Below are 21,052 nucleotides of genomic sequence, written 5' to 3' on the forward strand. Positions count from 1 at the left end.
TTCATCCTGAGAGGGTGAAGGGGAGACACTGAAGACATCAAACTTGACAAAAGAAGTAAAGAGGGAATTAAAGAAAAGACAAGGGGAAGGAGTCCGGGGTGTGATTTGAGAAAGCGACGGACAAAAATCTTTGCTGTGCCATAAGGACAGAACACAGGGATCCACATAATCGATAACACAATGTCTTTGAAGGTGAAACAAGTGCAGGAAGTCAACAGGGTTTGTTTGGAAATCTCTCCGTCTGTTGACAAAGAAGAGAGTGGAAAACCCTTTTTAAGAATAGCAGTAGTCGTAGTAGTAGTACATATCACATTTCCTCCAGTATGATCTTGTGTACAAAGTGGAGACCAAATGTTTTTCAACTTGTGTTGCTGTTTCTCTCAAGGCTGTTGTGACTAAGTGGAGGTTGAATTCTGTTTCACTCACAGCTGGATGGAATTCAGATGAGCAGCCAACACAGTCATGTCTTTGATGACTGTGCTGCAAGTAGGAGTTTAGGTTCAATTGACAGAGTAAGCCCAGAGCAAAGGAACTGAACTCAGGTGACACTGTTTGAATAAACAATCTAACAAAATATCTGACTGTTAAAGGGACAATGAGGAGTTTGTATTTGGTTATAAAAAAGTCTCACCTTAATGTGGATGAATCTACGTTACCCACACTTGTTAATGGGTCAATTTTCGATAAATATATCGACCAGAGTTTCCTTACTTTCGGTTTCGCGGACGCTGCCCGGCGGGTCAAGGGAATAACGTCGCCAAATCGCTGTTTATGATCGGAATTATGACGGTATCTGATCGTCTTCGAACCTCTGACTTTCATTCTGAATGAAAACATTTTTGGCAAGACGTCCGTCTTGCGCCGGTCCAAGAATTTCACCATGCGTGCGGAGGCTCATGGTAAATGTAGTATGAAAACACTTCACTTTCCAAAACTATTCGTTGTCCCTTTAATAAAATTCTGTTATCTCACCATTATGTTACTCTCCATTAAAACAGCCCATACAGCAAAGTAGATAATGATATTGATTTTGATTGACTTTTATTTCATTTTATCTGGTGTAAAAAAAAAAAAACATTAATCACTGAAATAAGGTTCATGCACTGTGTAAGTGAATCCTCACAACTGACAAACAGCAAAGACATATTCAGCCTCTCAAGTGTCACTAATCTGGTTTCAGAATTAAGAAAGGTTCAGCTACAGACTTAAACAATAAAATAGCAGCTTAAATGCATCTCCATATCATTATGTCGGTGTTTTTTGATTTAAACAAGTAAAAAATAAAAAGGCTAGGCTAGATCCCAGGGTTTTTATGCAAATCTGGGAGGCAAGGGTTTTTAGAAGAGGTTGCTTTTGGAGGCAGTGGGAACAGTATCTTTACTCCTCAGGCTCCCTCCACTGTCAGTGTCAGTCAGGGTTTGTTTAGAATGGGCAAACTAATTACTGTGTAATTCCCAACACTTATCATGGAGTGACATATAGGCACCCTGTCCCTCTAAGATTCAAATACATGGAGAGAAGACATGCCTTGGGTGGGCAGAATTCCTGAGGTTTAAGTATTATCAGGATGGTTGGCAACAAAGTCTCAACCCTGGCACAATCTCATGAAAGACCAGTAATCTGCTGGCAGCCAGCTGTAATATATGAATATATCTGAAACCCCACAACAAGCTGCCCAGGCCTGACACTCAAAAGTCACAAGTGAGGAGTAAAAGTAATGGTTGAGGATGCGTGTTGCCTGACAGAAGCTGTGAAACAACATTCACAGAGTATTTGATGAAGTATTCATTTCATCAAGGAAACTATGATGTGAAATATTCATTGACAACATTTTTCCAGGATGAAAACAAAACTAGTATAAATAACTCGTATATTAATGACGATTTAATAAATACATAACGGAGAGCTTCTGAGAAGTGTGAAACTGAACATAGAGTGCTTAATTTAAAAAAAAGAAAAGAAAGATGCCTAAAAAGTGTGGCTTCATTTTCACAGTTTTTCTTCTTTGCTGACTCCATTTCACATCTCAGCAGTAATACACAATCTCAACATGCCAACTTTGAAACCTATTTTTCTTTTCAAGTGTGTGAAGCCTCAGTCTTATCTAAACTACTGATTTGAGCTGAAACGATTGGCTTTGTAGGGACATGCAACCAGTGTCATAAGGGCTAGAAGGCTTTGACAAAATTTCAATTTCAGATAATTCTCAACAATTCATAGTTTTTAGTTCCTGGACCAGACAGGACAGCATCTGTGTCTGGGGTTGACCACGGTCTGCCAATTAGTGACCTTTGCAGCTTTCAACAATAGCAAGAAAATGATCTGTGTATGTTAACCAGCACAGTCTGGTATAAGCAAATCTGTGTCTTTCCAGCTAACTGTGCAACAACGCAACACGTACAGCCATGACAGCTGCACAGAGCTGGACTAAAACACCTCAAGTATTTGTTGTCAACAACAGTAAAATTGCAGCTCTGTTGATATGCAGAATCCAACCCATGTCTTGATTTAAGAAACTTCCTCAGCTTCTTCACAAACTATAAAATACACAAACTATGTAAAGTGGAGCCTCCCAACAACTGAGCATGGCCTGAAAAATGCATTTGCTGCATTTCCAAGGGCAATGACAACATGTCCAAAGCCCTCTCTCCATTACTACTAAAAGTGTACTCTCTTTTACCTTAAAATTATACCCATTTAACTCTGCTGAAGAGTGCTCTCACTAGAGATGAGAGAGAGAGGGAAGGCCTAAAGCACTGCACAGTGTGAACTCACTGCAATCTACAAATTGGCCAAAAAGCCATCTTTTCTGATTTACCGCGGCCTCTACTGTAAGTGTGTGGCTAACTTCAATCATCCTCCTTAATGCACTAACCATTAGAGTCTGTCCTGAAAGAGAATATACCCTGGTGTCTCAATTATAGACCAAGACTGAATCTCTACAGCAGCCTTTCGTGGCCATAAAGGAAATGACTATCCATTTTCTGCTCCAGCTCTCACACGGCAACTGCCGAGTCCTGTCTGCTGTTGGGACCAGCAAAACTCATCTTTCCAACTGAATTGTCTTATTAATCACCCTGACTGCTGTGGCAAGAGTGCCAATTAAACTTGGAAAAAGATTTGAATTGACAAAAAAACATTTTCCTCAGGCCTTTAACGGTGACTTCACTTTTGTGGTCTTTTCTTCTTGTTTGCAGAGCTTTGAATTCAAGAGTAAGGATGCAGGTTCTGAAAAACAGTTGTAAATACAACATCAAAAATGGGGAAGGATGTCACAGACCTGAAAGCGCTACAATGCATAATGTGCTTTGATCTTCTGGGTACAGCGGTAGATGTGTGAGATTTGGTGATCTTCAAATTCTAAAAAGTTAGGCTAAAGGGGAAAAAAAATGTAAGTGACAGCGTCAGGGATAAAAGCACCGCCAGGAACAAGAGCTCAAATAAGAGGTGGGAATAAACACATGAAAGAAAGAAGATTTTTTTTGGCATACTTTAAAAATGGGAAAGGCTCTGACATATCTCAGTTTTAATACCCACTACCAATATTCTCCCAAATACTGAGAAATATCCATGAAAGATGAACAGAGAAAAGTGAAGTCTGTGAAATAGTTTTCTTGTTCTTCTGAGGGTAGTTATTACGGTTTTGGTGCGCGCTGCTATGTTTCTTCTGTGTGTGCGTGGGACTGACAGCGCAGCCAGGTTTGCATTTAATGGCCGGCACTCTTGAGGAGATGCGAAGTGGGAGAGATCATCAGAGGCAGAGAGGAAATGGTACATGTTCCCACATGAACAAGGGAGGCAGAGACAGAGATGCTCAGTGAGAGAGATGTGGGGTGAGTAGAAGAATCTGCTGATAGGAGGGGAAGGAGGGAGGAGAACATTCATATCAGGGACTGACAAACAGGTGAAACGCAGCCCCGAAAATGAGTCTTTAAGGAAAGCGTAGAGGAGCAGTGGCTCAGGCCCATGAAATATCGACAATAATCTGTTGATGTAGTTAAGTTGGGAGAGGAAGTGAGGTAAGTGGTCCTTTGTGGGAGTTCAAAATGTGTCCTGAGTGCTCTATGAGAGGCTGGAATCTGAATTGTCAGGGATTCTGTGTTACTGCTATGCATCTATCCCAACAAGTTCATGTAACATGATATATAATTTAATTTAATTTAACAATGACTGCTTGTTCCTCCCAGGAGCCATTTGGTTTTAATGAGTAACTTCACTTGTCCTTATTAGCCTTTAGTTACCCCTAGTGATCAGTGATGGGACTACAGTGATCACACCCCCCCTCATATGTAAACCAGAAAGAGACATTAATTGTGATGATTCTTGTGGCCTAATCAGTTAAGAAGAGCTAGATCTGTTATGTTACTTAACTGGATAATGTCTGACTTGTAAACAAAAATACACTGACAGAGATCATTTTATATCCTATCTATCCTATATCTTTTTATATCCTAGTTTTTTCAATTTGCGTTCACCTTCGATACACGAGGAGGTAAGTACACTGTTCATACTAAGATCACGGTTATATGGTTAAGGTTAAGCAGCTACAGCTGTTGGGTAAGGTTAGTAAAAGATCATGGTTGCTGGTGATGGGAAGGCAGTACGGTAATTGCTGGACTGTAATGGGATGAGAGCACTGATCTCCTACGGTACATGAACATCCATCATCATATATACCCCCCCCCCCCGACTCCGAATCCGACACCATTACAATTTGCTTAGCTACATATAGGGCACACTGTGTCTTGCACTAAGCATTGCCATTAGAGCTAAATGTGAACATACATACTGGTATGTCCTTCAATCATACTGTGATTTGTGCAAAACATTTGCACAATCAATATTTACTCCTGTGTGTCCGATGGTTTGAATAAAGCTTCCTTTCTTTGATTCTTATCATGAGCTTTCCATTAGCCTATTAATTAACTAAAACAAATAAGAGGGAAAAGACATCACTTAGTTTCAGAGCACCCTTCCCCGCACAATAAAACACAAAATCGATTTCATCGACAGTATCTCCCACATATAACTAATCTGTTATAGCACTCAAGAGTGTGTTTTAGGGCTGTGTAATAAAAAACCCAGGCAGCCATATATCAAAAGAGAGCCTAACCCATAATGACTAATATCACACAAATAAGCGAGTACCAATCAGCCAAATAACAAAAATTACACTTCCCTTGATTAATACTCATTAAAGGGAATTGCATAGAGGAAACACGAGATCATACAGCAGTCATATTGTGTGCTATTATAGTCGCAAACTAATGGCTTTCATTTCCTGAAAACATATGCTGTAATGCAGTATGGTAATGCAAATGTTGTCAGAAGGCTTGGAAGGTGGTAATCAATTAAATGAACTGTGGAAGCACTGGCACACTTTCATATTTCAGAGGATCATGCTGTAAAGCTCAGGAGCGCTATAAAATGAGATAATCAGTGGCCTTACTAAATGCTGGATATGTGCATTGTATATAATGAACAGTTTCTAAAATGCAGTCACTGGTGACTTTTGTTTTCCTCTTTACATTTCATTAGTTGTTTGTATATTTGAGCAAAGGAGGTAATGTGTGTTTTATTTCCTCAACCTTTGAACCTGTTTACTGTAAAAACAGGTTTTAACTGTGGAAGCTCACGCAGGCTTCCACTTCCACAGCACAAAACCCACCATGTCTATTTACGTTGTTCAAGGATCCCGGGGTCATATATGATAGATGACATGCCATCTGCTTATCAGGACCTTCCAGAGATGATTGGGCGAGTTAGCACTCGGCAAAAATGAAGGTCAGCATATCACCTCTAAAGAAACTGTATATGTCCTGTCCCAAAGCCTGGGTGGTGGTGTGCTGGTGAAAAGAGGGCGCATAGGGGGTTTACATGGCTCTTGATCTTGCCACCATAAAACTGATAAGGCTGGTAGAAAGTGCACAGCCAAAAAGGATTATCTGTGGGTAGCTCAGTGTGTCTGACACCAGGCATGCTGGGTAAAGAGAGGCAGGGATGTTTGCTTTTCCTCAAGCAGTTTAACACTGGAGTTTCAACAAGTCCAGTCCTCTAGGATTTACAGTACTACCGGTCTACACAGACAAGACCTCAATGCAAGCTTATCATTAGGAGATATTACACCCTACTGAATATTTCATGAGTGCAGTGTATTTACCCTGCCATTGCCTAGGGTTGACTCACAAATCTGAGTAGTCACTACTGGTGACTAGACTGTAATTGCCACTTCATGCAGTTTAACTTCTTGCTTGTGGCTCATGCTTCTGGCAATGAAAATTTAAAGGACCAAACACATCGGCACGGTTAACACTGAGGTGTTTTTTATTTCATGAAACACGGCTCCTAAATGTTTCCTGCACTCAGGTGTACTGTTCTGCACAATTCATCTCATGATGAAGTCTTTATCTGTAACATCAACAATAGCTACTGTATATCTGATCAAAAGCAAAAACAAACAAACAAACAAACAGCATCTTAGTTTGTTTTTAGTTTAGTGTGGGAAGTTTGGGAACTGGTTGATTTATGGGGTTTTGGGGGTTGCAGTAGGAGAGAGATGATAGAGTCTACACTCTGTGTGAAGTTAGAGTCAGGATGGAAAAAAAAGCCCCTTTTGAAATCTGATACCTGGTACTATTTGACTCACTTGGTGTGTCAGATTTTTTATCTGCTAAGATGAAAATGTCTGAAAAGATAACATATTGGATGTGAACCAAGTTTAGCTCGAAAAGAACAACACAACAGATGGTGATGTTGTGACGTAATTAGTGATGTGGACTGATTGACAGGGATTAGTACAATTGATTGTTTAGGGTTAAATGAAGGACAAGGCAAATCTATCAAACTCATTCAATGACATCCAAGGAATCCAATATCAGTCTCTAAGTAGGCTTCCTCCTGTACAATGTCAGAAATAATCCTGATGGAAATTAAGGACATACTGTGGCAGCAAAAATGTATTACCCTGCCTTAAAGCCAAAGACACCTTTAATATTCTTTTAGCTTCCCTTCCACAACTTTTGTGAATATTTCACTTCCACACCAATCCAGCATGACCCAGTATTTAGGTTATCAATAATAATCAGTATTCCAGTAGTCCATGTGGACATGTGGCATATGTTGGGAGCATATGCTTCAGGATATACTGCAAGGACTTAGTATGCATTGCTAAAGGGCCCTGGAGCACGATCACTCTTCCCATTAATCGTTCATATTTCCAGGAAAGAAGTATAATTTTCCTACGCTTAACTGTTTTTACAGCTCTAAGTTCAATATGTAAAATCATTTTCAGTGAATTCGTCGATATAGGAGTCAGTTTCGTCATTTTACCAGCTCTGATGTTGTGTTTTTGATGTGACAAAACAACTGAGAATAGAAGGTTTGTTTGATGAGGCACAGTATTGACAACAGCGACACAGACAGAGTAGAGATGTTGTTTCAAACCAAAAGAAATGTTGTGAATCTCGCGGTCACTTTGCCTCCTTTTAAAGCCAGTAGTTGATAACAACTACTGTTCAGGGTCAGAAGAAATTCAGAGGTTGTTGCTCATATGCAATGGACTTCCACAGCTGATCAGGGTGAACATCTAAAAATGTTAACTTAAAATGTTCCTTCAAACTGTTGCTCTTCTTTCCCTATTAATTACCAAAGTGGCCGACACAGGATAAAAGCATGATAAAAAGTCTAAAGGTTTACAGGCTTTAATGAACACATAGCTAAAGATGCATTATGTATTAGGGCTAAAGTTAGAAAATATTTCAACAGTATTTTGAAAACAGTCAGCTGCAGATTTAATCACCAAAGTAATGCATTACATGGTTTCAAAGACAGAATAAATGTGCTTATGAGCCTTTTCCAGTAATGGTTAGTCTAATATTTACAAAGTGACGGCCAAGAGAGAATATTAATTTGGAACTTAAGAGAAAAATGCCAAGTTGTTTATTTATTGAGCAGACCTTGAACAGTGTAATGTCAGCAAACTGTGCCTGAGGGTCCAACTTGTACCAACATCAGATAACAAAATAAAGAATTGAAGGAAGACAACCATAACCTAACCTTGTTTAAAGTCATCCTCCAAAGAAGACATTACCCCAATTTCAGACACAAATTAGCCAGCTATCCTTTGATTAAAGAAGCTTTACATGCTCACTAAAATAATTTGATTAACACTGCTCCCTGAGCCTTGGGGAGCTGAGTGAGTGGCTTTTGAATTTTGGAGGACTTAGAAAGAATACTTAATAAGGTAGATTATCTCTTTGATGTTGTGCTCTGGACCCTGAATAGAGAAAGATATATGACCTACCTTTGCTCTAAATCAATCAAAAATGGTCTTCATTAAGCTGGTGAGACTTTAAATTTTAAAACAGCTACATAAAGAAAGTGATTTCACTGTTTGCTCAAGTGAGATGCATACAAACCAAAATGTGGAGCACTGCTCAGCGAAAAAAGGGGACTATTTGTAAAGGTTGCTCCACTATAGATCTCCTCATCACATGGCACATTCATGTTTTATTGCCTGCTCTTTACGGTATCACCAAGACACATAAACCGCCATGAACTCATTAATCTGTGTTTCCTGTCTCCTACTGCTTTATACTGGGTCAGGGGGAGGGTCAAATAAATGCTTCAAATGCCAGGTTTCCAAGATACATGACAGAATTACAGTTACCTCCTCCGTAATTAGGTCTGATTATACCCGGTACTGGAAAAAAATTAATCACGCCGTATGAAAAATGAGGGCAAAGAAAGGGATTATTCGAGTGAGAGTTTAACTGTATGGTGATCATCTTCACTTAGCTACACTCCGGCAGTCTGAATTTTGTTTATTTGGGAGTGAACATGGCACATGGGAATCAGATGGAGCCACACACATTATGTATAATGCATGTAATATTCCTTGAACCAGTAGCAATGTACTGTACACTGTGCTTCACAAAGACAAGAAATCTGGCTCAGTACAGTGTTAAGAACATTGTTTTTCTACTGTCAAGTGATTAGCGGAAATAAACGGAAGCGAAAGCCTGTGGCAGCATATGCTATTATCACAGATCTACATTTCATTGAGATGACAAGGGTGGCACCAAGCCAGCTGCCTTGGAGTGTTGGAGCGATGCTTTATGTTTAGGTAAATACATACACATCCATATGCTAAAGATAAAACAGGCTTAAGACCTTTATTGTCAACAAAATGTGGAATATTACAATTTTCTATAGAGGCAGTGTGAACTTCAATGTGCAGTTCATAGCAATGACAGATGATTTCTATATGTGGTTCCCTGACAAGCGTGAATACATCTGTATTACATTTTCAAAAGAAAATTTGATCATGGGGAAGATCTTATTGATCTTTGTCGTGAAATTCACGTAAGTGTCAAAGATACGGGCAATGTTGGCATAGGAAAAATTACAAAAAGTAAATTGTTCACAGAATTTGCAATGGTAACAGTACCACACTGACTAAAACAGTGAAACACTAAAGAATGCAACAATACTGTACATTATAATAAAACAGGATTTTGTGTTTGCTGTTTAAGTGAGTTGTAGAGATCATGATAGATGAATCACATACCCTAAGGATCAAAGGACATCATATTACTTGAGCTACCTCCTAATGGGGGTTTAGGTCAATGTATGTAGTTTAGTGTTCATACATTACACCATTCCTGGGATATGACCTCACCTCCTGTTTGTTAGGGTTAGGTGAAGTCAGAAACAACACAAGATCTCCCCCTATCTGGCCGTCGCCAGCATAGGATGTGGCGGGAGATAACAGCAAGGCGCGGGCCGACGCAAGTTTGTCCCCATGCCATCTCCCACGCACCATCATGACCGTATAAGATGGAAAAGATAGAAGAACAGAGACAGCAGAGAGAGGGGGAGGGGGGAGGGAGATGATGTCCAGTCCAGTGTGGCATCTTCCAGCGTGGCAGCGTCAGGTGGCCGGTCCAGCATTGGATTGTGCAGCTGTCAATCTTGAGGTTGGCAGTTGTAGGGTTAGGGTTAGGGTTAGGGTTTGTGATTAGCTTTAAAGAAAATCAAAATCAATCTATGATCATCTGTGCCAATGTAAGTGCAGATTGGTCAAGATTGTCTGAAGCGTAGCAAATAATTACATTCAATTCCAATATGGCAGGTCATCCAATATACATGCATCCCTTAATCTGAAGATCCCAATGATTGGCCTATTTCATTTCCGAAAGTCGGACAATTAAAATGTTACACATGTGGATGCACCACCTCCATCTTTTGACCTTTTGCGAAGTGCAGCACTGGTTCTAGGGGCTGCCATAGACTCCTGTTGCAGAAGAAGAAAAAAAAAAAAAGAGGAGAAAAAGATCACAATGGGTGCCTTGGTCCTCAGTTATGAAAGTAACCATTACGGAAATGCAATTCATGGATAAGGTTCATGCGTCATTGCTCAACAGAGAAAGTCCATTTTCAGTAGTCAGAGTCTGGATGTTGGGCCAGTTAGAGAGATAAGAACATTGCGTCTGACTGTTCTGGCTGAGTGGGAGTGGGTTGGGGAAGGTGTCACAGTTGCTGTTGTGGCGTCTGATAGCAGCAGGCACAAGTGAGCGCCTGAAGAGCTCCATCTTGCAATGTGGTGATGAGCTGGGTGCTGAATGCGCGGCCCATCTGCCAGTGTTCGTCATAGACTGAGTGGGAGGGGTTATCCAGGACGTCATGTCCATCATCTCTGTCTCCTCTCTGCCACTGCCTCCAGACTGTGCAGTTCCAGTCCCACCACAGAGCTGGCCTTCCTGAGCTGGCTAAATGAGTCGGTTGGCATCATTGGTGTTGATACCTCCTCCCTAACACACTATCGCCAAGAACATCACCCTGGCCACTGCAGCAGCCTGTTGCACACACTGGAGAAGTTTAGTATCCTTGTAAGAACACTCGGTGATGGCTTTTCCAAAAGAGGGTGATGCTGTTTGGCAGGTCCACCATCTGCACTTCGTCTCTCTGGATGATAACCAGAGCTGGGAGCATCATGGCATTCCTTTTATAACAGTTCTTCCAGGAAAAACAGAGTTTTTTTGTGATTGTTGAAGGTAAAAATCCTTGATTATGCAGCGGGTTTTCCTAAAAAATGCAATGGAATATACAGGCTATTTATGCAATTTAATGTAATGAAATTGCCAGAATTAGCTAAAATTGCAGGAACCTGCTAGCCTAGAAATCTAGACGCACCCTAGCGGCAGCAAAAATATTTGCTCCGTAGGTGGGTCTAGAAACGAGCCATAGGAACTTTTTGAGTCTCGAACACCGATTGTGTTCACCAATCACAGCGCTCTATCTGTTTAGAGAGTCGTTGGGCGGGCTTAACGTGATGACGACATACATTTTAATTGGCTTGTCAGGCTAACGTCATCCTGCTCTTTGCTCTGATTGGTCGTAGCGCTACCCTATTGGTGCAGAGGCAGTTTGAAAGACAGCCTTCATCCCGCCCCCTGGATTGAGCCGAGGTCTACCGGTCGTTTCCAGACTATACATTTTAGTGATATAGTCTGGCTCGTCAGGCTAGGAACCTGCAAAAACTGTCAGTAATATTACATCCCTTTACTTTGTCCCAATCACTTAAAGGGATAGTTCAATATTTTGGCAAATTGGCCCATTGCCATAATCGCTATAGTCATAGCAGTAGGTTCGTTACCTTTATTTGTCGGTGTAAGCTATTTTTAGAACGGAGGAGCGGAGCGGCAGGCTGCTCAGAGCTACACTATGGAGGCTAATGGAATTTCTTGGTTTCCCTCATCAAACTCATCAAATACAAAATCCCCAAACTCCAAAACGCTTTCGTGGACAAGTTGTGACCTGCACAATCACCACGCTATGAGATAATAATGGAACGTTACGAAACGGAGCCGTTTTCGAGGTGCTTGCTGAAAAACTGTCCCTGAACGCAACGCGCATCAGCGGTTTTGCATGAATTTACCTCTAAAACAACTCTGTCTCGTAACGTTCTATTATTATCTCATAGCGTGGTGATTGTGCAGCTCACAACTTGTCCACGAAAGCGTTTTGGAGTTTTGGGATTTTGTATTTGATGAGTTTGATGAGGGAAACCAAGAAATTCCATTAGCCTCCATAGTGTAGCTCTGAACAGCCTGCCGCTCCGCTCCTCCGTTCTAAAAATAGCTTACACCGACAAATAAAGGTAACAAACCTACTGCTATGACTATAGGGATTATGGCAATGGGCCAATTTGCCAAAATGTTGAACTATCCCTTTAAAGAATTCACTTTTTTCTTTTTTTCATGGAAATTATGGAATAATATGATCGCACAATCATGTTTTTCTGGAGGGACTGATAAGGGCTTTAAGTGCTTGTTGTTGACCCATGCTGTACATTTTGAGTACATGAGTGGTCAGGGATTAATCAATGCATTTTGTAAGCATTTTCTGGACCTAAAGAGTTTATCCATGTTGTTTCTGATATTTTAATTTTTCAAATCTTTCAGATTGTAGACCATAGCTTTAATTTCTTCTTTAGAGCAGTTCACCTTTCAAGCAACCACTGGTTTCCATTTTTCTAAACGGACTACCTCCTCATTCTTTAAACTTGCTAAAAATACTGTGCATGTATGTTTATCATTTAAAAGTGCTACTGTTGGGACCATTGTGAAAACCATCTTTGTGGCACAAGGGTGTTCACTGTTTTGTCTTTAAAGATCAAAGCGTAGGAGCTCCGAGTCAAAACAGTCTAATATCTAATGTGCAAATAGGATCCAATTAACCTGCACATTAACATCTGAACTGATTTTTATTAGAGCAGTACTGGCATAGCAAGATTAGAAATAAAAGCACAGTGACTGATGTTGCCTATTAACATTGTTTTCTCTCTGTAATTTGAGTTTTTTTTTTCTTTTTTGTCATTTGCCCGGAATCAATGGACTGAAACATGCACTGCTGCAAGTGCTGTGGATGAGCAATTTTTCAACTTCAGATCTTCTGATTTGGTTACCTTGCAGACTGGAGTTTCATTCCCTATTTTGGGAGCACATCTTCGCAAACGAATTCACAGGGGAAATAAAAGCAGATAATAACCTGTTAAAATTAATTATTAAATGTGATTAAACAACAGTTGGGACAAGGAGCCATTTGCAAGGATCTAAAATAATTCCCTTTGCCAAGCCACTTAGTGAGGGCGCCATCAAAAAATTAACTTCAAATATAAGTTGGAACAAAACAAGAACAGTGGGTCGGTGAGTGAGTTTATCTCCACGATTGAAACCACTGGTGTTCCTTTGGACCATGAAATTGTCATTTGTTCTGCAAGTGTTACATCAAATGAGAGTTCAGAGCCATACCAGGACTGTTCGTTGCTGCTGAGCTTATTTTAACTTGTTATCTGACAGAATCTCCACAGATAATTTATTTGGCTGCGATAGACAGGTGGAGTAAGCACGTGAGCACATGCTAATCCGAGACTGTGCCTAAAAAAAACTCCCAACCCCCCCCCCCAAAAAAAACAGGAAGAAAACAGTGGCGTCTTGCCACAGTAGTGGATGAAAAGTCACAAAAACTCTTTGCGGATTCCTCATGCAATATGAATTTTCACATGTGATTACGTTTGCACTGTTGTATGTCCAAGTGTTTGAATGTTTCAACATGTTGTCATTTCAGTGTCTTTTGTGTGCATTTGTGCCAGTAAAAGCTTTTTAGCGTGAGTGCCGTGAGTGTCTGCATGTTACTGTGCGTGTGGAAAGTATTAAGCAAAAATAATGTAACCAGCATGAGAGATTACATTCTGCGACTTGCTTAAAACCATTACAGAGGGAGAAAAGACAACCAGGCAGAGGGGATTACTCTGGGCTGGAATGTGGAAGCGGCAGAATACAGCAAGGGGGAGAAACAAGGGCGACATTGACAGTGTAGCACCGGCAACAGCACTAGCAGGAGATCAGGTTAAAGAGGGTGGCAGAGTGCCAACTGATTGTTCTAGAAAGAGGAAAGAACAGAGAAAGAAAGGAGGGAGAGGGATACAGGAAGATTAAGACATAGAAAGAGAGAGGGAGGTAGAAAGGTATAGTACAAAGGCAGAAGAGATTCCATCTTGCAAACAACAAACCAAGGGCCTCTGACACCAACAGCGTCCTGCCTTTGATGTATACTGCATTCAGATAGCACTGAGGAGCATGAGAGTGGTGGAGAGTGGAGGTGAGAAAGCCAGAAAGAGAAAAAGACGAAGAAGCCATCAGCATTATGAAAAGCATCAGACCCAGAGGCATGGAACAGCCACTTTGATGACTACTACTGTTTGCTCCACGTGGGGGAGAGAGGGGGGTGGTGGCGGAAGTGGGGTTTAATGAAAGGAAGAAGGGCAGGGTGTTGCGATGACACAGGCTGTAGGAGGTATATGTACAGTAGCCAGCCTGTAGAAGCCAGCGCAAAATTAACAAAAAATTAACAATCAAATAAAAAAAACAAAAAAACAAAAACAAATGCAAACTGAAGAACTATAAGGACAAACAATGAAGCTGTACACCAGGGAGTCATTCCAGCCAGCCAATTGAAACAAATCAAAATGAAGGAGAGGATTTCAGCTCAGGTTAGTATGAGGCAGCGGCCCTCTTTGCTGATTTGGTGTACAGCATGGTGACATACTGACCTGGGCTTGAGACAGCACTAGTGGTGGTGGGTTCAATAATTGCTACAGGGAAGGAGAGGAGGGGAAGAGGGAGGGGGAGGGAAAGAGGACATTCATGTATTATTAACAGAATGGAGACGTAAAATAAAAAAGAAAAAATGCATGCAAGGACAAAAGGACAGGGAATGGAGACAAATCCTCTCCATGCATTAAGGACCGCCGTGGTCTCTGTGGCAAGATGCAACCTCCACATGCTCATCAACAACATGTTTCAACTCCCCAGTCGCGTCCGACTTGCATGGGCTACCTCTAAGACAAAAACTGAGGGGAACCTGGGAACTGAGGCTGCTCCAAAGCCCTGAGGATGTTTTGTGACCGAGTTAAAAAAAAAGAAGAAGAAACTTACAGTACATCATACTTCTGGTATGCTAAACAACTCCCCGTGTCTCACTTTGATAGTTCAAGATTATACCATGCTCAGTTAGCGCCCATAATTTCATCTGCACCTGCCGGGTAGTTCTTAAATCACATCACTTTAACTTTATTTTCCCTCTCCATGGGCTATAGCACCGTCCGCCATATGATGTCCTTCTTTTAGGTTGTATGAACTCACTAAAGAAAAAAAGCAAAGAAAAGAAAAAAAGGAAACTTTTAGTGTGCCTTTGAGCCCTCTGAGGAGCGAACTCAAGAGTCCCAATCTGATTACCTTATGAACTCATTTCAGGCTGAGCCACTGGTGGCATTTGGGAGATGGAATAATGTGACGTCCATAAATGTTCAGTCTAGTGTGTCAGACTACTGAAACTATAAGTGTATCTACCAAAAGTGCAGCAGCATGAGGTGTATGTGTAAAATGTCACACTAGATTTTATGGTTAGGTACTATATTTGTGCTTAAGGTGTAGAGTCAAAATTACATATATAATAGCTAATAAACTGATGCACAGTTCAATCAGGTCTTGGTATAAAGTAATACATGATATTGTTGCTAAATGAAAAAAAAAAATAAAAACCCAAACCCAAAAACACATTTTGTCTGTTATTGATATGACCTAATATTTAGCCAGTGTCTTTCATTTCATGCTTCCACTCTCTTGCTGTGCAGCATAAATTATTTAATGCTACTCTGGTATGAAGCTATCACTGTAATGTAAACATTGCTGCCCATTTGATCTGCGGTTTGAGACAAATAAACAAATAACACAGCTTTCTGTTTGGTAAACAAGCGCTTAATTTGAGATAAGCTATGACCAGGTTTTGTGACTCACTTGCGAGCAGAATCTGGGATGTGTGGCAAAGCAAAGTTGTTCTTTACCATGAGAGCTCCAGTCAAAGCAATGCAGTGGTCGGGCTCACAGGGTTTGTTTTTGGCTTTGCGTTTTGTGACACACAAACAGTGAGACTTATACTCGCAGCAAAAAAAACAACTATTTATACTCCCCACAAAGGTATAAGCCAACTTCCTCCAGAAGGCTTCATGGCAGAGGAGGAGCTTATCTGTCACAAGGGAAACCATGGCAGCCATGATCACACCTCGCACGCATTTCACACGCACAAAGAACTCCACTTTAGTTTGTTGCAGTGAGCCGCTGTATCTAGGCCATGCAACAGTGCAGAAGCCTACTTAGACTCTCCATTTTAATCCATTTACATGGGAACTCAACATGGCCGTTTCAATTGTGGGACAAAGTGGGGTGCACCTCGACCGCACCGTGCTCTCAATCTCTGCTCTGTGTCGCCTCTCCGAAGTATGAACTGCTTAGGAACTGACTTTCTGTTAAAAGGCCGCTGTTATATCAACAACAATAAAACATTTGCCTCCGATTTATTCCCTCATTCTATTTGAAGAGGAAATTGTATAGGAATCAGTATTCATGTGTGGAATGATATGCCGTTTCCATCGGTATGTTGGTGGAGAAATGGTCGAATTAATCTTTTCTTCCGCAAATGTTTCCACTTCAAGTACTCCTGGGGGAGCCGATATGTGAAGGCAGTTTCTTTTTAGTTCTTTCTTCAAACAGGCAGGCGGGTGCTATCTGATTAATACTTGAGCATGAATTCACCAGTGAATCATTTCATGGGCTCTCAGACACTCCTCCATTACTGTGGAACATATCTTTTGACATGCAATCGCTCCCTCACAGCTCCAGACTGACTTGGACTCTTTCTCCCATTCAGCAGAGCAACGCGCATCATTTCACGTACTGTAAATGGCAGTCGACCTCTTGCACAGCTTGCTCACTTGCAAGATAAAACACATTAGTTTTCACAGCCATTTCATTCCATGGATTGCTATGCTCTTTGTTTCTTGTAGACATGATACTGTAAGAGATTTATGTGACATGATTTGTGGGAATTACCATTCAGTCAGGCCTGGCTCGGAGTTAAGCTCATCTAATGTTCATACTTCAAACATCTATTACACAAAATAGACAAGACAAGCTGAGATAACTAAACATCCAAAAGAATCATGACTGTCAATACAATCTCAATTTGTTGAGTGTCTGTGCGATAACATTGTTTTTTAACAATCACTGTTAAAATTCACAAGTGTCTCTGTCTCTGTCTGTTATTTCCTCAGTCGATACTGATCAACAATCACATCAAACTGGTAAAATATGGCAATTTTGTGTTACTTTGTGAACACCCCTCTAAAGAAGTAGGTAGGGAGAGAAAGAAATAAACTTTGCAGTCATGGGCCTTTATCTTTACTGCTCCATTTGAGAGCATTATCAGGTTATTGCCATGCAGTGGCACATTCCTGGTGTGAATTGTTTGGCTATTATTTTCCTCACTTATCCCTCCGCGATGATGGAATAGTTGGTGTTAACAACTGTGTTAATTTGTGAGTCAGCTAATTAGTTATTTATCCTAAGTCATTTTTAATGTTGCCCAGAGCGTGTATCATCCTGCGAGCCTCCACTGGGCTCAGTCATCCAGGGATGAACGTCCTTAGCACCGTGCATCTGGTCTCCTACAGGACTCAGTGGTGGTGGGTGCGGGTGTGGGTGGGTATAAAGTCCACTGCCCGCTGGGCTGCAGGATGAAGGCTCTGCAACAGCACCAAACATTTCCTCATTGCAGTGCGACTGGGAAATGTTAATGGTTTTTTCTGATTGCTTAAATATGGAAATGCAAGCATTCAAAGGCTAGGTAAATGGCGCAGCACTCTAAGGGTGTTTTGGGGGAAAATAAAAGACACTGCAACCAAACCATGTTTAATTCATTCTGCATATTTTGATGTGTTGGATTAGTGATAATATTAAAATACCTAAAAACTGTGTCACGCTGAAACGCTGAAAAAAACATCCAGAAAACAGCAGAATGTTGAATAAAGATGCAACTTGTTTTATGGAAAATGCAGCCAAATAAATACAAGCATGAGTGGCTGAACACAAACATGAGCACAGTTTGATTCTCCACATGGTTTCAACATTATTTCCCAACATTTTAAGATGCTATCACACACCCACATTTCAGGGTCGCACCTTTAGCTCCAATTTTACTGCATCTCTGCTCCATGACTCAGGTACAATCACAGGATGTGGGAACAAACAACATCATCAACAACAACGGCAGATGAGGAGACATGTTGAAATGACACCTACACATGCGGTGATTGATAAGCGTGACAAACGAACACGACGTTCATTAACCAACTAGCCAGCAGTGTCTCTCCTGCCTGAGGGAGGCTGAGCAGCGATGGAGAGAGAGAGAGAGAGTAACTCTTTTTCTTTCCCATCAGTCTCTTCCGATTACTGCTTAGCGGGGGGAGGAGGGGAGAAGAGAAAGGAGGAAATGAAGGCAGAGGTATAGGTGGAGAAAATCTCCTCCAGGGCTAAGCCGAGGTGGGCTGGGGGATAAGAGCTTGACCAATTAAGCTGGAGGACTCCTCAGAAAATTGGAGTGAACAGCCTCAGTCTTTTCATCGCAGTTCACTTCCATCTAGCACATGAAATTGGAAGTTGAAATAGGGATTGCCAGTTTGGTGATTGTTATACCTCAGCTAAAATCATAAAGTGTGGGAGAGTGTGCGTTTGTCTGTGTGTGAGTATGGTGTACATATAGTCGCATATGTGTATGTGCAAAGAGAATGTGAGGAATGGACCCTGCAGTGATTACTTTGGAACATTTAAGAATAATACACAATTGCAATCCTGTTCTTTTTACCTTCAAACTGTAATTCTCTCTATTAAAGAAGAGCTGTTTCATAGTACACTGATTCTCTGTGGCCTGATGGTGGTGTAGGAATGGATTCTATACATGACCCTGTTTGTGCCTCAAGTGTTACCATTACATTCAAGTCATTTCAAATAAATATCCAGTAATGTTTAAAAACCCCTAAAAAGTTGAACAACCAGGAGGAAATTACCTTGTTCTTTAAATTATTGTGTTTACTATTAAATACTACAAAAGTTTGACAAAATCATATCAATAGCACTAACTAACAATATTTATTTTACTCTCAGTAATAACACTTAGAATTGACCAAGGTGATCTGCTATTTCCAGCCACCTTCTTTGTTTGGATTAAGAAAAAGTGCAACTTGAGAAACTTTTTCATCTTATTAATTCTGCAGTGGATGGATTATTTTTTTTATCCAGATGGTTTGAAATTCAAATTTGAGGAATCTGAAAACACTTCTGAACAGTTGTTAAATGACCTTGAAACAGAAAATGCATTCAATAACACAAGTGGCACTAACTGGGCTGAGCTCAGCAACGCTTAAAATAACATCAATCATCAACTAAAGATGTTGACAAATAACGCAGAATATATTTGCAATGAGTGTTCGTGTCTTTGTTCAACCGTAACTACTAACTATACTCATTAATGACTCCATTATCAAACATTACCACTCCATGTTGTCACAGTGTGCAGGATCTAACATTTAACCAACTTTTTCGGTATTGGCTGGCAAAGCAGAAGATGTTTTTCATCTTCTCTGTTTTTTTTAAACTTTCATTCCTTTCTCAGATGTGCTAGTTGTTGCTTGTTTTCTAAGATGACTCATCTGTTTTAACAAGTAAATCCAACCGAAATCCTCATACTGTTGAGTCCACTATAGTATTTACCAAACAAACATTTGCAAAGCCGGCATTGATGGTGTATCAACAGATCCATATCAACAAGTCAATATTCTATATAATGAACATGTTGACTGTACATCTGTCCAAAATCAACTGCTAGGATGGTGCTATAGCAAATGTATGGTAATGTTTATATCTATTACAAACAACCAGCACATAAGCTTCTGTAGTCGACAGCCCATCCTTTGTATGAAACTGGCATCATTCTTCTTAGTTTAGGGAGAAAAGCATCGATCCAGTCCCTCACTGCAGTTTCTGTTCCAGTCTGTCTACTTTCATTTTGGACAACTGCTAATACAAACTGACAAAGAGAAAAAAAAAAGCTCACAGTATAATTTTCTCAGAAAGCTGATATGTCATTAATTGAGATTGCTTCTCTATTGTACGCACTTTGTGGTTTGATTTGATCCAGAGAATGATGAGGAAAACACAATGAAGCAACGGAGAGGAGACTTGTGTCTCGGGATTAAATTAAACAGACTGAAAATGAATCACAGCACCGACAACACCTGTGCAAGCGCTGGTACAGTTGTAATCAATTAAATACAAATACTCCATCTGCAAACATAGAAACACAGGAAGCCTCCAAAGTTATTTCAGATTATTTCTATACTATCGTTCAAGTCCATTATCTCACACAATTTGTTACACCTTTGTAACTTAACTATTGTTTAGAAACGCAGATATTATAACAAATGATTGCTTGTGTTATTCAAAAAGTGATCAGGTGTGAAATACAGGTATCAAAGCTTTGTGCACATACACAGGTGGACTAGTCCAACAAGTAGTGACAAAGATGGTGCTCGCTTTCTTTCTGCTCCAAAGAACCACGTTTGTGTTTTACCACAGTTTTTAAACATAGAGCTATAAGTGGTACTTTGCTGAAAGAGATCACAATGCTTGACTAATGGTTTAAAAGCGCAAAAAACCCACATGGTTTGACACAACTGGTAACTCTGACTCCAAACTACCACAGAAGAAAGCAGTAAGGACACAGCCATCCAACTCGTCACAAAAATTCAGGAATTAGTCAGAACCTGCATGTTGACATGTGCACAAAGCCAGAATGCAAATTCATCTTTTTCTCCATCCCTGTTTGATCTGAAACAGAAAACAAACTATCCGTCTTCTGTTGGCTGCCTCGAGTGGGAGCCAAATGGGTTTTCTTTCCCTTGGAGAAGGCTTTCCAGAGTCACAGTTCATCTCATCAGTGATAATGGCGGGTCTTTTGCTAGACTGATTTAAAGTGACTCTATTAGGTTAAGACAAAAAGGATTTACCCCGCTCAAGGATAAGGACCTTTCAACTTCAGATTCATGACAATAGACTAATGAAAATGAGCCTTGAATGCTTAGTATTTTTGGTTTATA

The 21,052-nt window shown here is 40.5% G+C and overlaps 1 protein-coding gene across 4 annotated transcripts in view; it reads right to left on the reverse strand.

Moving 5' to 3' along the window:
• Nucleotides 1–21,052, reverse strand: part of negr1 (neuronal growth regulator 1) — a 134,790-nt gene that overhangs the window by 15,161 nt on the left and 98,577 nt on the right. The window contains exons 7-8 of one of the 4 annotated variants that reach the window (XR_014595354.1): nucleotides 14,615–14,656; nucleotides 9,680–10,294 (exon numbers count right to left, since the gene is read on the reverse strand). The exons of 1 other annotated variant lie outside the window; for it this stretch is intronic. Coding sequence is in view for 2 of the 3 variants with exons in the window: in XM_083970754.1 (XP_083826880.1) it covers nucleotides 10,275–10,294; nucleotides 14,615–14,656 (62 nt within the window). In the remaining variant the exon portion in view is untranslated. Of the gene's footprint in view, nucleotides 1–9,143; nucleotides 10,295–14,614; nucleotides 14,657–21,052 lie in introns of those variants that run through there. 2 more of the 4 variants (XM_083970754.1, XM_083970755.1) reach the window with 2 other exon arrangements.

The sequence above is a fragment of the Trachurus trachurus genome (genome assembly GCF_905171665.1).
Source record: "Trachurus trachurus genome assembly, chromosome: 4".
NCBI classification, from domain to species: Eukaryota; Metazoa; Chordata; class Actinopteri; order Carangiformes; family Carangidae; genus Trachurus; species Trachurus trachurus.